This window comes from Aedes aegypti, chromosome 1, assembly GCF_002204515.2.
Source record: "Aedes aegypti strain LVP_AGWG chromosome 1, AaegL5.0 Primary Assembly, whole genome shotgun sequence".
Classification (NCBI taxonomy): domain Eukaryota; kingdom Metazoa; phylum Arthropoda; class Insecta; order Diptera; family Culicidae; genus Aedes; species Aedes aegypti.
This window is the reverse complement of record NC_035107.1, coordinates 77,847,163-77,862,158: the sequence shown is the minus strand read 5'-3', so window position 1 is coordinate 77,862,158 and position 14,996 is coordinate 77,847,163. Positions and strand designations below refer to the sequence as shown.

General features: G+C 35.5%; 1 protein-coding gene across 1 annotated transcript in view; it reads left to right on the top strand.

Annotated features, from left to right (window-relative positions):
• LOC5571213 overlaps nucleotides 1–14,996 on the top strand; it is a 185,754-nt gene that overhangs the window by 119,551 nt on the left and 51,207 nt on the right. The window contains exon 2 of the mRNA XM_021840310.1: nucleotides 11,377–11,530. Coding sequence (XP_021696002.1) covers nucleotides 11,377–11,530 — 154 coding nt within the window. The remainder of the gene's footprint in view (nucleotides 1–11,376; nucleotides 11,531–14,996) is intronic.

The following is a 14,996-nucleotide window of genomic DNA, read 5'->3' as shown; positions in this document are numbered from 1 at the left end:
TAGTTCGTATGTGAATTTTGTGCGGCTCCGAACTTGGGGACGAAGATTTTAAGCAGGATGCAAACAAATCCAGACCGTCGTCAAATGATGTCTGCACACCTACTAGCAGCAAATGCTTAGCTTGGTAGACTCGTTCACCCTCAACGATGAGCCTAGTTCCTCCGGCAGCATATCCCACGATGTCTGCAAGTTGAATTTTCACTGCAAATTCCTCGTAGGATTCTGATGGCGAAGCCTTAAATGAGCAACATTTCAGAGTCTATTTACGACAGTTCCGAGATTTTTTTTATTAAAAGTTTTGCAAATTTGGAATAATTGAGTCTTCTGGTCGTGATAAAAAAGTTCACTGGTAAAGAAATTTGACTTTTTAATTCATAATTTTGATTAAATATACGTTCACTTTTTTGCACCATGAAAAACCACCCAACTTCAAGGTGGTTAAATTGTATTTCATCTTCTCAGAAAAAACACTACGTTCACTTCAAAAGATTCACGGACATTAAATTTTCAATAAATACTCACCATTTTATCGGTTAGTTAAAGCAAATTTTAGAAAATCGGTCTTTAAAAACGTCTAGTTTTTTCACTTTTATTTAAATTTTGTTTTCACGCAAACTAGCTGTCAAACGCGGTGCCGTCAAAGCGAATAAACTGCTCGAAAAAAACGTTTTGCTTAGCAGTCGGAACAAAGACAAATTAAAGACCCCGATGTCCCTTGCAGGTGCCCAAAATTTTATGGCTCATAAGGTAATCTAGAATGCCGTTCGAAGTGTACTGCGATCTGTCAAACTTGGGTACCTTTTGCACTACCGAGGGACCAAATGCAGTACTAGAAGTGGTATCGAATCTGAGCCCGAGTGCGACGGACCTGGTCGGAAGCTTGTGTGTAGTAGTGCCAGCAGGTCCGTCCCACTCGGGTTCAGATAGGGTACCACTTCTAGTACTGCATTTGGTCCCTTGCTACTGCAAAAGGTACCCAAGTTTGACAGATCGTAGTACACTTTTCACGACATTGTAGATTACCTTATGTGCCATGACATTTTGCGCAATGGACCGATGCACGCGTTCATTATTTGACGTTTTAGCGGTGCCGTGTTATTTATGGGACCATGGAAACCAGTGAATTCGGCACCGCTCAAACGTCAAATTAGTGAACTCGTGCATCGGTCCATTGCAAGGGACATGAAGGTCTTCTTTGGTGCCAGTGCAGTATCGAGAGAGAAGTAAACAATCTCTGCACTTGTGTTTTGGTGGGACGAGAAAGTTTTTGTTTTTGTCGCTGCTGGCGTTGTCGTTCTTGTTACTGATGTTCGGCAGACGGGGTACAGTGCTTTGGTGCGATTGTATACGGTTTGTTACTAAATAAATATCTGAGAGAGAGGAGACAGCTCACTGACAATTGGCATGTTTTCTTGCCTTCTTTGACTTCTTTCTTTAATTCTTGGGTTGTGCACAACGGTCAGATGAACATACACTACCCACCATAAGTATGAAATCGTTGCAATACTGAGTATTGCAGCACTTTTAAGTTTAGCATCACCCAAAATCCAGTGATAAAAATTTTTTTCAACAAAAACAAAAATCGCAGGAGCCTAAAAACGTCTATTTTTTTAGATGACCTCAAAAACTCAGATTATAACTAATCTATAGCAGTTTGCCAACACACAACTATTTTTAGGTATACAACTTTTTAAAATGTGATATCATCGAGAAAAACCTAGAACTTATAACTACGTTTTTTTTTTAATTTTGACGGTTTTGCACGCTCTATCCTTCGCATGTTTCCAGTGACAGTTGATGACAGGTTTCCTTGAATTTTGGAAGCTCGCAATCCAAGCCAGCTGTTTCCTCTCTCTACACGGAGAAAAGGGAAAACCCATGTTTGAGTATTTTTTAACTTCTTTTTGTGTTATTTTTCTCTCCTTATTTCATTCGCTCCTTCTATCGTTGTCAAAGAGCGAAGAGCAAAACAACCCAAAAACCGAACCTTTGTGCGTTACCTCAAATTTGAGTAAGTGGCAAAGTACTGGAAGTTGAGTTATTTGATCTGCCAGTTGAGTGAAAAGAACCTAGCCAGTAGGTATTTTTTTGCATGGCTTCAAATGAAAACAACTTCTACCCCATCAACTCAAAATTAGGTTAACGCACGAATCCCTCGAATTGAGTGGAATGAACTCACTTTTGAGAACTTCATTTTCTCCGTGTAAGCTAAATATAGTCCAATCCGATAGCCTGCGTAGTAGTGCAATGTTGACAAAATGTTCTTTGTTTGCTGTGAGAACTGACACAACATTGCTTTTGTTTGCTGTGAAAAAGAAAATATAAACCGAATTGCTGCCGAGCATTCAATTCCTTGTTGGACTGACGTTGACCAGAAGCTCGAATGACGTCAAACAAACATCGACACGTTTTCATTCTGAGGAAATCGACTTGTGTAAGATTGATTGTGTGATGGTATTCGTGGCAGTTTGCTTGTAGACCTCTATGGCAGAGAAATACTTGTTTGTTCGTCTTAGCAACCATAATTATTCGGTGTGGAAGACCCGAATAGAAATGTTAAAAAAAAACTAAAAATAACTGTGGAGTGTTATTGACTCTACAAGACCAGAAACAGTGACGGAAACATGGACTAAAAGTGATCAGAAGTGTCATGCAACGATTGTCTTGACAATCAGTTTAATAATGTAGTGGAAGATGTCAGAAATTCCATGGCTGTTTGGGATCAATTGAAACAGTGTCACAAGAAGACATCCTTGATCTCGCGCGTGTTACTGTTAATGAAACTGTGTGGCTTGAATATGTCGAAAGGTTCTGATGTTGAAAGGCATTTATTCGAACTGGAAGAGCTGTATGACCGGCTAGCGAGTGCTGGTCAGCCAATGGAAGATCCAATGAAAATTGTTATGCCTTTAAGGAGTTTGCCGGAGTCGTAAGGAGGCCCTGTCACTGCACTGGAGAGTCGGCCGGAGACGGATTCATCTATGGCATTAGTGAAACAAAAGTTGTTGGATGTACACCAGCGACCAAAGAATCGATAGGCCAATTCCGGTGAAACTAGGGTTTTGGTACCGGGAGTACCGGTACCGAAAGTACCGGTATTACCGACCAATTTTTGGTACCGAAATACCGATACCTAGAAGGCATTGAGTACCGGTATTTTCGGTACTGAAGAAAAATCTAAAATTCGTTTGAATCAATATTGAGGATTTTGCCCTCTAATAGACTAACACCTAAATAATTTTGTCACACCAAAATATTCTCCCACCATGTTTGCCATATATTGGATGGCGTCGTAGCTAACAAAACCAACAAGTAACGCACAAGTAACGCATTATGTTGGATTGTACATTGAATGCAAGGTGTGTGCTTCTATGAAAGTGCCATATAAACTGACGTGTGAGTATTTATTTTTATTTTATTTTTCCACGTTGAAAATGTGCACGAGAATCTATTCCTTAACTAAACGAACAATATTTTTTCACAATAAAAGACTGACGAAGAACTCGTCAGATCCATCAAGGAACGCATTACATGAAGACTTATTCTAATTATCATCATTTCTGCACTAAGGCTGATTTTTCTCCCTACATAGAAAGAACGCTCATTGTTTGCATCTATTGAACGGAAATGATTCAGCTGATCCTATGGTTACCAACAAGATTATCGAATTTTTACTAATTATCGAATACAAATAAAGCTGCTGATAATGAATATCAAGCCTTCTGACAACAAGCCATATATATAAAACAATATTTCAGGGTATCGAAACATTTGAAAGTGCTTCAATTATGACACAAGGATTGTTTGGAATAATTCATATCAAAGGATCAAAGTGAAATATATGTTAACACTTCACGATGCATGGGCCAACAACCGGATGGATTTAGAAAGAGCTTTTTCGGTGCCTGAAGTTTTGTTACCAATATACGCACATGTATGGCAGTTAAACATTGAGCTTTGAACATGTTTTGCATTTAAAGTCCTACTTTATGAATGAAAAACAAGGTGATAACATGAAGATAGTCAATAAATTATTCATTTTGAACGATTTTGGACATATTTGGTAAGAATTATAATTCATAAAAATGAAGAGTAAGCTTTAGCAAACCTGTATTGATTGACGAATTAGAAAAAGTTGCAAATATTTTATCCAATACTGTGTGCTCTAGATTTATTGAAAAAAATCTTCCAGTACCGGTATTTTACCGGTACTACCGGTACTGAGAGTTACAGTACCGTAGAACCGGTACTCGTCAAAAGGGGTCGGTACCGGTATTTCGGTACTAAAAATTGGTCGGTAATACCGGTACTATCGGTACCGGTACTCCCGGTACCAAAACCCTACTGGTCTGTCGCTCCATTTTGCAGTAGTATACTTAATGACTCTTAGCTGATTTTCAGTTGATTCATTCAGCCATGCATCAAATTTTTTTAATTTAACGAGATATCTGAACCATTTAACTAAATCTTCTTTCGGGGTTCCTTCTTTTAGGGGTCGGCTGGTTCGTCCCCGCTTGGCTGCTTCATCTGCGGCTTCCATTCGACCCCGTCATATTTTTAATATTATCTTCTATCTTTCAAACTCGATAGCTTTGCTCAAATTATAGCAAACAGCCATTTATTAGATCCTGTTCCAAAACTAAGCAATCTATAGAGAACTTTGGAATATCCATATAATAAGTTTGCATCGAGGAAGAGGGTAAAAGGCTGAAATGGCTGACAATTTGTGAAACTGTTCCCACGTCACGTACGTTGCCATCCCAAATTTACTGGGATCTGGGTCTTTGAGTAGACATGAACCCCTGCCCCACATGAAAACTAATTGGATAAGTAGGAGTCTTATACCAACAGCCATACGCTTATTCATAAAATTTTACAAAACAGTTTCTTACCAAAAAGTTCTAATTTGTTGATGCTTGTTTAAGAGTATATACAATTTTGTGTTCTTGATGATCTTCTATATAAATGAAAATGAAATTGTGTTTTTATGTCACGAAATGACTTAAGAACGGGCTAAGAGACTTATATTATTATTTCACTGTTGCATTGGTCAAGTGTTCCGAGTATTTGAGTGAAGGAAACGATTTGGGAAATTCTCTGGAATAATAGAAAGAAAAAAACAACTGGAAACTCAAGCCATTTTTCAGCAGCCTACTTGATGGCATAACAAAGTGTTTGCCATTACGTTGCATATAAGCCTACTTTATATCAAGGAAATGAACCACATATCGGCCTACTTTTCCTGACAACAAAAACAGAACTGAAAAGTGCTACTTTTCAGCACTCTTTTCGGTGCTGAAAAGTAGCACTTTTCAGTTCTGTTTTGGGAGTCAGTAACTAAGTATCTGCGACTCTTCAAACGCCATTTATTGAACAGCCCTGTGAATCTCAATGACTAGTTCGACAATGCTTCAGCTTCTGCAACCATTTGGCGATTCGTATCCGACTAAAGGGAGCCCAGGGAACCATTCTGATTTAGAATCAGCTCAACCAGTGTTTGCAAAGTTTTCTGTAGAGTAAACTCCAAAATTTCCGGAACCTAACAACACGCCTCTTCACGGTTCGTGCAGGCAGGTTGACACATGAATAATTTAAATAATTCGAAAATTGCATCCGGCGTCTTACCTGGTCCGTCGTCGAAATCAGATACATAGAATATGGATTGAAGCGTGAAAATTTGTGATTGTCATACGCAAGATCAGATTGCTGTGTCACAGCCTACCTGATTGAAAACTACTGAGACCATGGAGGGCCATATGGATACTCTTGAAATATGTTTGTGCTGTTAGAAATAGTTCAATAGAACGGCATTTTTCGTAATGGCAAAAAATGTTGTATGCAACTCGTTGCAAAATGATGATTTTTTCAGCAAGAGTTGTACATTTATCCAACGAGGCTTGCCGAGTTGGATAACCCTCTAATACCCAACCCCGCCTTTAGACGGGGTACACTTTGGAATTTTGTGTATTTTTTCGTAGCTCGCAAATCAAAATGATTTTATTTTTGGCTTATACCTTGACTCATAACACGCATATAAGAAAAGTTTATTATGGCTTTTGAAACTTTTTTGTATTTTTAGAAGTTGTTTGAAAAATTGCATTCTTATATAACCTACAAAGGCCTGGGCTTCATTCAACGTGTAATATAAAAAATCGTATCTTTTATATTTTTCTACGATTAACCTATCACAAACGAAGAGCCTGGTGGTATTAAAATCATTTCAAACCTGTTTTTCCGTAAGTTACACAGAAAATAAAATACGCTCCGAAAAAAAATTAAAAATTTAATATTTTTAAAAATACCGCAACAATTAAAATTTTTATTATTGCCAAAAATCAACAACTAGAAATGGCTTCAAGAAAAAATGAAAAAATGTAGGGATGTTCAAAAATAAAAATTATAAAAATCAAAAACCAAAATTTAAAAATTTGCGAATAAAAATAAATAAATGCCCAAAACGTGTTTAGAACGATTTTAGATAACGAAAAATAATACTTAAATCGAAAATAAAAATTTGGGTATTAGAGGGATAAATACAACAAGTGCTGAAAAAATCGAGTTAAATAACTATTAACAGGGCCACTAGTATTGAATATTATTTTTACTTAACAAAAAAAACTTGATCTATAGGTTAGTTTATTGCCAATCTATTGATGATCTAAAGTAAATCTAAAAGGCGATGATGGCACTTTCTCTCAGTTGATAACTGCAGAAGTGTTTCGAAGAACACTAAGATGAGAAGAAGATTTTTCTCAGTTGGGATATATTTCCAAAAAGAAGAAGAAAAAGCAGAAGGATAAGGATGAACAGTAGAATAGGAAGTTGTTTCTTGTTTAACCTTTCTTGAAAAAAATGTCCCACTTCCTTGTAGCTATTTTTACAAATATGACCCACCATATGATGCAAAGGACATTTAAGTGATTATCGTTTTAATTTTATATGTTGCATTTATTGAAATGCTAACCAAGAAAACTAAAGCTATTAATGATTTATTAAAAAATCACATTGATTGATCGGAGTCTGCAATCAATTTTCAATACGAACCTAAAATAATGAACAATCTGGATGCTCCTGAAAATAAATTCTTTGCATTTATATGATGAAAATGGGTAACTGCAATTTTCCTTTCATATTTGAAAAATATTTTGCCTAAGAAAATTATTTTGTTTTTTTCACGGTTCCGTTTTTGTAAACTGAAAATTGACGATTTTGTTGATAAAAACGAAACATACCTGTATTTACTTCATCTAGTATTGCTGAAGGGGATTTTTTTTTATTTCCGTACGGGTTTGGGCCGAAAGGTCTCAGATTTTCATGAAACTTTTTCCACAGGCAGGGCTGATCAATATATGAATAAAAAAAAATTCAGAAAAATTCAGGGTCGCTTATTTTCCCGGAAAACTCAGTTGGAATTTTTTTGTTTTCCCCTGACACTACTTACTTTGAAAAATCATAACTCAAGAAGTGGGGACGGACCTGGTGTAGTGGTTAGAACACTCGCCTCTCACGCCGAGGACCTGGGATCGAATCCCATCCCCGACATAGTCACTTATGACGTAAAAAGTTATAGTGACGACTTCCTTCGGAAGGGAAGTAGAGCCGTTGGTCCCGAGATGAACTAGCCCAGGGCTAAAAATCTCGTTAATAAAGTCAAATCAAGTCAAATCAATAACTCAAGAAAGAAGCATCGTAGAAACAAAGTTTTTTTTAAAGAAAATGAAAGCAAATTTTCCCAGGAATAAAAAAAAAATATTAACTGGAAACAGTTTTCCACAAAATTTTCCACCGTTGAGAAAATTCGTAAAGAAAAGCCGGAAAAAACTATGTTCCAATTAGTGGAAAACTTTCAAAAATATGTTTTGAGAAGGTATTTTCATAGGCTTTAATCGCTGAAATTTTTGAAATGTACTTTTTTTTTAAATTTTGAGTTATGGCCAATTTTGTAGAAAATTACCATAGAAGCCTTTTCTTTGAAAACCCATATTTCAATCGAAGCATCGGAAAAACAAAGATTTTTTATCAAAGCAATTGCAAATTTTCTAAAACATCTGAAAAAAAGATATGGGATTGGTTTGAATGAAGTATAAGTCGGAATGGATGATATTTTTCATAAAAAATTACACCGCTAAGAAAAACTGAAAAAAAACTGTTTCTGACTCAATTTTTCATTACACTAAAAGGGGATTCTTTCTTTTCTATGCAACAAATAAGATAATTTTTTTTTTTAATTTTATTTATTCAATTATTCAGTATATAACTTACATTTTCATCTTAATACTATCTATTTTTTCAACCGGGAAGATTGTCTTTGATTGCTAACACCAGAAGATTTTCGTTCCTTTGTATTATTGAGAACAAAGCATGCTGTATTTTCTTGATTTTCATGTGCATCTGAGAATTCACTAGCAAAAATGCTTTGTTCGTCTTTTGGTATAAATGAATGATATTTTTTTGTTCCAGGAATTGGAACAAGGTTAGAAAATCTTTCCTGAAGAAATTTTTCAGCCTCTGAATAGTCATTTTCAGTTGCATAGATAAATTCCCAATCTTTTTTAAATTGGTCTTTCACCTTTTGCGACACAGCCCAGTGGAAAAATTGTTTGGCGTTTTTAATTTCTGCTGACTTTCTAATACTAGCATCTCTAGCCATTCGCTTATGAAATTACCTTCTAAAAAATATATTTTTGAAAGTTTTCCACTAATTGGAACATAGTTTTTCCGGCTTTTCTTTACGAATTTTCTCAACGATGGAAAATTTTATGGAAAACTTTTTCCAGTTAATATATTTTTTATTCCTGAGAAAATTTGCTTTCATTTTCATAAAAAACAATGTTTCTACGATGCTTCGTTCTTGAGTTATGATTTTTCAAAGTAAGTAGTGTCAGAGGAAAACAAAAAAATTTCAACTGAGTTTTCCGGGAAAATAAGCGACCCTGATTTTTTCTCAATCTTTTTGTTATTCATATATTGATGAGCCCATGGAAAAATTTTCATGAAAATCTGAGACCCTTCGGCCCACTTTGTACGGAAAAAAATCCCCTAAATCTACCACCGTTTTCAAAAATGTCATAGCATAGCATAGTTTTTGAGATATTGGCTGTCAAAAATGTAGAATTTGACGATGCTGGAACATTTTTGAAAACGGCATTCCCAAATCTACTAGAGACATATAATTTGATTCTTGAGGTACGCAAAAATGTTGTTTTGTTTCGTTGTGTTATCAATGTAGGACATGTGGAAACATTAAATCCTGTTATGTACGCATAAAGATTGATGCCCAACTTATTTGATTTCGTCCCACTGTGCAGCACGATTCCCTCCTTGCACCACACCGATTTCCGCCCCGATGATGGTTCAATATCAATTCCCGATCAACAATAACGAAAACGACAGCGATGACGATTGCAAAATGATTCATTAGTCGCTTGCTGGCGTGTGAATGTGTGTAGGTAGGTACTGCTCCTGCTCAATTTTTTCATTCATCGAAAGCGATAGACATATCGCGAAAAATTGTCACGTCTCCTGGCATGAAAATGCGACACTGAGTTGTCGCGTTTTTGCTCCCGTTGACATGGTGTTGCTCGGCTCAGCAAATGAAAGTATCGTGGAGGGGATTTTTTTTGCCCTACAATTGACTAGAACATCGATTGAGCTTTTTTCTCTTTCTTCAGGGAACATGTACACATATCGTTCACCTGGGTTCGTAGTTTGCTTGAGTGATGATGGAACATTTGAATTTCATCTAGCATTGAAAAGCACTCCGACAGATGAACCGGCATCAGCCAGCAGCAGAACCAGGAAATGTATTGGGTTGATTGATTTCTAGCTATACTGTGAGACGAGAAAGAGATATTGTAGCGATGGGATGAAAAAAGGGGTGGAAATCGACTCCAATTGTATTAGTTTTGATTGCAAGTGCTGCCTTTGCAGAGTCAGTCATTATAACGTGTTTGAAATGCATTTTTTGTTAAATATGACCATGCAATTACTATGTGCAATTTTTAGATTGTAAGCAAAATTGTAGCAAATACTTTTCATTGATAGTTTTGTCCCGAAACAGAAGAGAATTACGATGTAATTGCAAAATATATCTACAGTTTTTGTTGATGTGATAGATTTGAACATTTTCTTTGAACCTATTTGATAAAGACAACCCTGATTTGTAAAAAAAAAAAACGTGTGCGAATATCTATGTGGCAGACAGTTATCTGGTATTTCTTTTTAGAGTTCATCGTGAATCTTTCATGGTAAATATGTTTTCTGGGGAAGTAAAGAAAACAAAACCAATCGCTAGTTTAAAAAAAAAACTTCCAATTGGGAAATTGAATTTAGCAATAATATTTAAAGTAGATTTTTGTAGGAAGTTCTAAACTTTCATATAAGATTTTTAGCAAAATCTTGAAGAATTTGAGTGCAGATGTCATTTGATAAAAGTTTAACTGAAATACGAGGAACCAAAAACAGAGCTCATGACAATAACGACATTCGCTTAAAATCACAGTCATTTAATACGAAAACAATGGCACCAATTTGTACATGCCCTGCCCAGACGTCATCCTCGAAAGCATAACGAAAACCTGAAACCAATCGATCACCGGAGCAGCAGTAATAATTAAAATTGCCAGCTATTATTGTTCCCACAGAGATCATTGAATTCGGGGACCTTTCAGACGGGTGTTCCGTCGAAAATTTACCGACCTCATCGGTCGCGACGCATCCTGAGCTTGATTGGTGAAGCACATTTCACAAATGTGGTGTTATTTTGCTGCTTTCCCCACGTTTGTCGTCAGCGCCTACGCGCCTGATGAGTCTGAATGAGGATTAATGTCGAATGGATGAATGCACATGGGCGTAGCCAGAGGAAGGCAGAGGATTCAGGACAGACATTCGTCTCGATTTTTTGAAATTATTCATTTTTTATGCTTTTAATATGTAATATATGATGTTCTTGGAGCTCCTTAGACGTACTTTGGTAGAAAGTTGGTTGAACAATCTGGCTACGTCCATGCCAACAACCATAACGAAGTTGACCAGCAGGGGAGGGGAAATGACGATGCTCGGTGACGCTGCAATGGGCTTTCAAAACTGTTACTCGATTGCCGTCGTGGGACTTATTGCTGTGACAGTTTTGTTTACTGTCTGACACACGTCATGCTTGGGATGCTCTGGCACAGTAAAGCACAGTATCCACGTCATGAGGACACTTGGTACGAAAATCAGTGGGTGATTGCCCCCAACGGGTGGTCGTTGTAACTGTTACTGATGTCGATTCGAAAGGGAATTTCAGAAAGCCCACATCCCATCAAGTTACACAATGCACCATTTCAAAATTAATGGCCATTCTGATATCCTTATTTTATCCGTTTTTGTTTTCAGAATGCCGGCAAGTAGGAGCCCTACAGTTGACTGACATCGACGTGCCGGAGGTTGTGGACTATCGTGCGACAGTGACGCTGTCCTGTTCATACGATCTGCAGAACGAGAAGCTCCATTCGGTGAAATGGTACAAAGGGAATCGGGAGTTTTTCAGGTGAGTGTGTTTCAGCACATTGCTTTAAGTCTGTGTCGTTTCCTTAGAGATTTTTCACAGATAAGTTTTGAAACTACTCCAAGAGTTTTACCTGGGAGTGAACCGGATTAAGGAATTGCTACGGAGACTATCAAAGAAAATTTTGAAGATTATACAGTTAAACCTCCATGAGTCGATGTTCTATGACTCGATATCGACTCATGGAACTATCCTAGAAGCAAAATTTCATGGTTACTATGATGGTCCCTTGAAACAGCTTTCCAAAGGATTGCTGTTCCATGACTCGATATTTCCATGAGTCGATGGTCCCTTCAATATCGACTCATGGAGGTTTCACTGTATTAAAAAAATCAAAGGAATTCGAATAAGAACTTTTCACCTGCTTCCTCCAGAGATATTCATCCTTCATCAATGCGCTCACAGATTCTAACAAACACATCTTCAGATATCCATTGAAAAACTTTGCTTGATATTCCTTCGCAGATTTCTCCAGGCATTCCTCATCAAAACCACAAACTTTCATATAAAAATAGCTCAAAATGTAATTCATAGATTTCTTCCAAGCTTTCTTTTGCAAATAATTCTAGTTTTTCTGGGAACTCCTAAAAATATTCGCTCAATATTATACATCAATAACTCCCAAGTCTTCTTCCAGAGATTCCTCTTAGACTTTTTCTGTGATTCTCGGAGGAGAATTGCCTGAAGATTTCTACGACGATTTTTCTTAGAACTCCAATGCACTATGGTCCAGAAATCAGTTTTACGCGGAAAGATGCATTTTGAGCTTAAGAATGAAACATTAGACAAAAACAACGTCACAGCGGTCTATGAACGACTTTAAGAACTTGACAAAACGCAAATTTTCATACAAAAAGATTGTTGATATCTATTTTAGTTCAAAAGTTATTAAAGTTTTTGTGATAAAAAATATATGTTTTTCAAGACAATTTATTAGAGTTACAAAAATAACACATTTGTAATTTTTTGATACAATATACAATTTAATTTTATCTTTCGAATGCCGTCAAAAGATATGTTTTATGTTTGCCCCAATCAGAGATATTCTCAATCAAAATAGGCATGTTTTTGAGAGTAAAACAACAATAACTGCCAAATGGAAAGAGATAGAGAGTTTCTTCACTCACCAAATTACGCATTTTTCAAAGCTCTAAAAGTGTTTCATAGACTACTTTGATGAGAAATTTTAATTGAAAACTCTAGAGTCAGAAAACCAGTTTTGTTCGGTCCACCCTATGTCACCGTAGGAAAATAGCTCTAAATCGTTCAATTTAAGAGATACAAAAAAACTTTTTTGGCAAAGTTGCTTGAAATTAAATGGTCTACAACTTTGCTGAAGCATATATAATATAATTTCTACAAATAAGAAAGTTAGTTACACAATTTCTGTGAAAATGTGGTCCACCCTAATTTTCAATAACACCAAACAAAGGGCCTTACTAATACAAACAACTTTGTAGAAGACCGTTTTTGTCTAATGTTTCATTCTTAAGCTCAAAATGCATCTTTCCGCGTAAAACTGATTCCTGGACCACTGTGCAATGGAAGTAAGTCTCGTGAAAATTCCAGGAGAGCGGTTCCACAGAAAATGACGATTTTTTCCCAAATTTCATCATATATTTTTTGATTTGGATGAAATTTTGCACATGCTTTCTTTATGCCCAAAAATGCCTTTTTGCATCATCGGTTCGCCATTTTGACTCTAGCCTTACTTTTGAGAAGGGCCTAAGAAAAAAAATCCTTAATAAGTTTCAAAAAATTATAACTTAGAAACGGTTTGTCCGATCAGTTTGAGGTCTTCTGAAAAGTTTTAGGTTATTGTTGTGACTATCTGGAAAAAATATATCAGGTAAAACATATGTGATGATTTTTTTTATTTCAAAAATTAAGCTTAAAAATCAATTTTCTCAAAAATCGTATTTTTGATTTTTTTTTATTTTTTATATGTTAAAGTAAACAAAAATTGAAGTCTTTTGCACAGTGAGTCAAGATGGAGAAATCATGGACAAAAAAAAATATGATTTTTAAAAAAGGTGAATATTTGAAAATGGTCATAATAAATTTTTAAATGTTTTTCAACTCGATTTTATGAAAGTACGCAAAATTTACAACAAAAAAGTTAAAAGGGAAAATCAGGCTTACTTTTACCGTTTTAAAGATACAGCGATTTTAATACAAAATTATGATATATTTTTAAATTTTCGGTCATTTTCGAATGTTTTCCGAGGCTCATATGCCTAGAAATTTGTTCATTGCCTGAAAGAGCAGATAATTTTTGACTAAAATGTTTGAAAAAATATTGATTTGGTAATTTTTCGTAGTATGAGGCGAAATAAAAAATTTCCCCTGTAAAAATGATTTATTTATTTTTTTTTTAACGAAACACAACTTCAACATTCAAAATTGTGGTATTTTGATATGTAATTATCAAGAAAATATGGAACAAAATGTTAAAAGTTAGAAAATAACAAAATAACGAATATAAAGCAATCAATACGTGAAATGCATTTATATCGATTTAAGATAATGAAATATTTCCATTCGAAAACAAAAGCTTTATGAGTAGAGGAGTAACGTGCCCAGTTGTCTCACACAAATATACCTGATGTTTTCTTAAAGTACAGCACGTTGGTATATTTCTGTGGTCGGTCAGAAACGTACCTAATAGTTGGCATTTTTTCGCAACATTGCATGGCAAAGGGCCCTGCGATGCATTAGGGGGAACAATAAAACGCATGGCTACAAGGGCTAGTCTAGCTAAAGAACGTGCCAAGGAATTATATTGGGCTCAAAAGCGAAATGGAGCAACTAACACAAATTTTCATTTCTTATGCAACTATAACAGAGTATGAACATATCAAGGAGCAGCTTAATGAACAATATTCAAAAGCAATAACTATTCAGGGAACACAAAAATACCATTCATTTATTCCAGTTTCCGTAGATAAAATAGAAGTTAGGCAATTTTCAAATTGTAATGATAGTAAAAAATTTGTAAACATTATGAAAAAGTAAGAAATCTGTATCAAAATAGGACGCTCCATCATTGTATAAGAACATGAAATGAAATGCTTTCAGAAAAAATAAATATTCTGTATATTATCAACTCGAAAAACATCCGAAAATAACCAAAAGTTGTGAATTTTCAGTAAATTTAATTTTAAAATCGCTGTATCTTGGAAACGGTAGCAATTGGCAAAATTTTCTCGTATACCTTTTTTGTTGCAAATTTTGCGTACTTTCATAAAATTGGGTCGAAAAGCATTCATAAAGATTATTTAGACCATATTGAAAAATCAACCTTTTTTTTAAAAAATCATAACTTTTTTGTCCATGATTTCTCCATCTTGACCTACTGTGCAAAAGACTCCATTTTTGTCTACTTTAAAATATTAAAAAAAAAATCAAAAAACGATTTTTGAGAAAATGGATTTTTAGCTTTATTTTC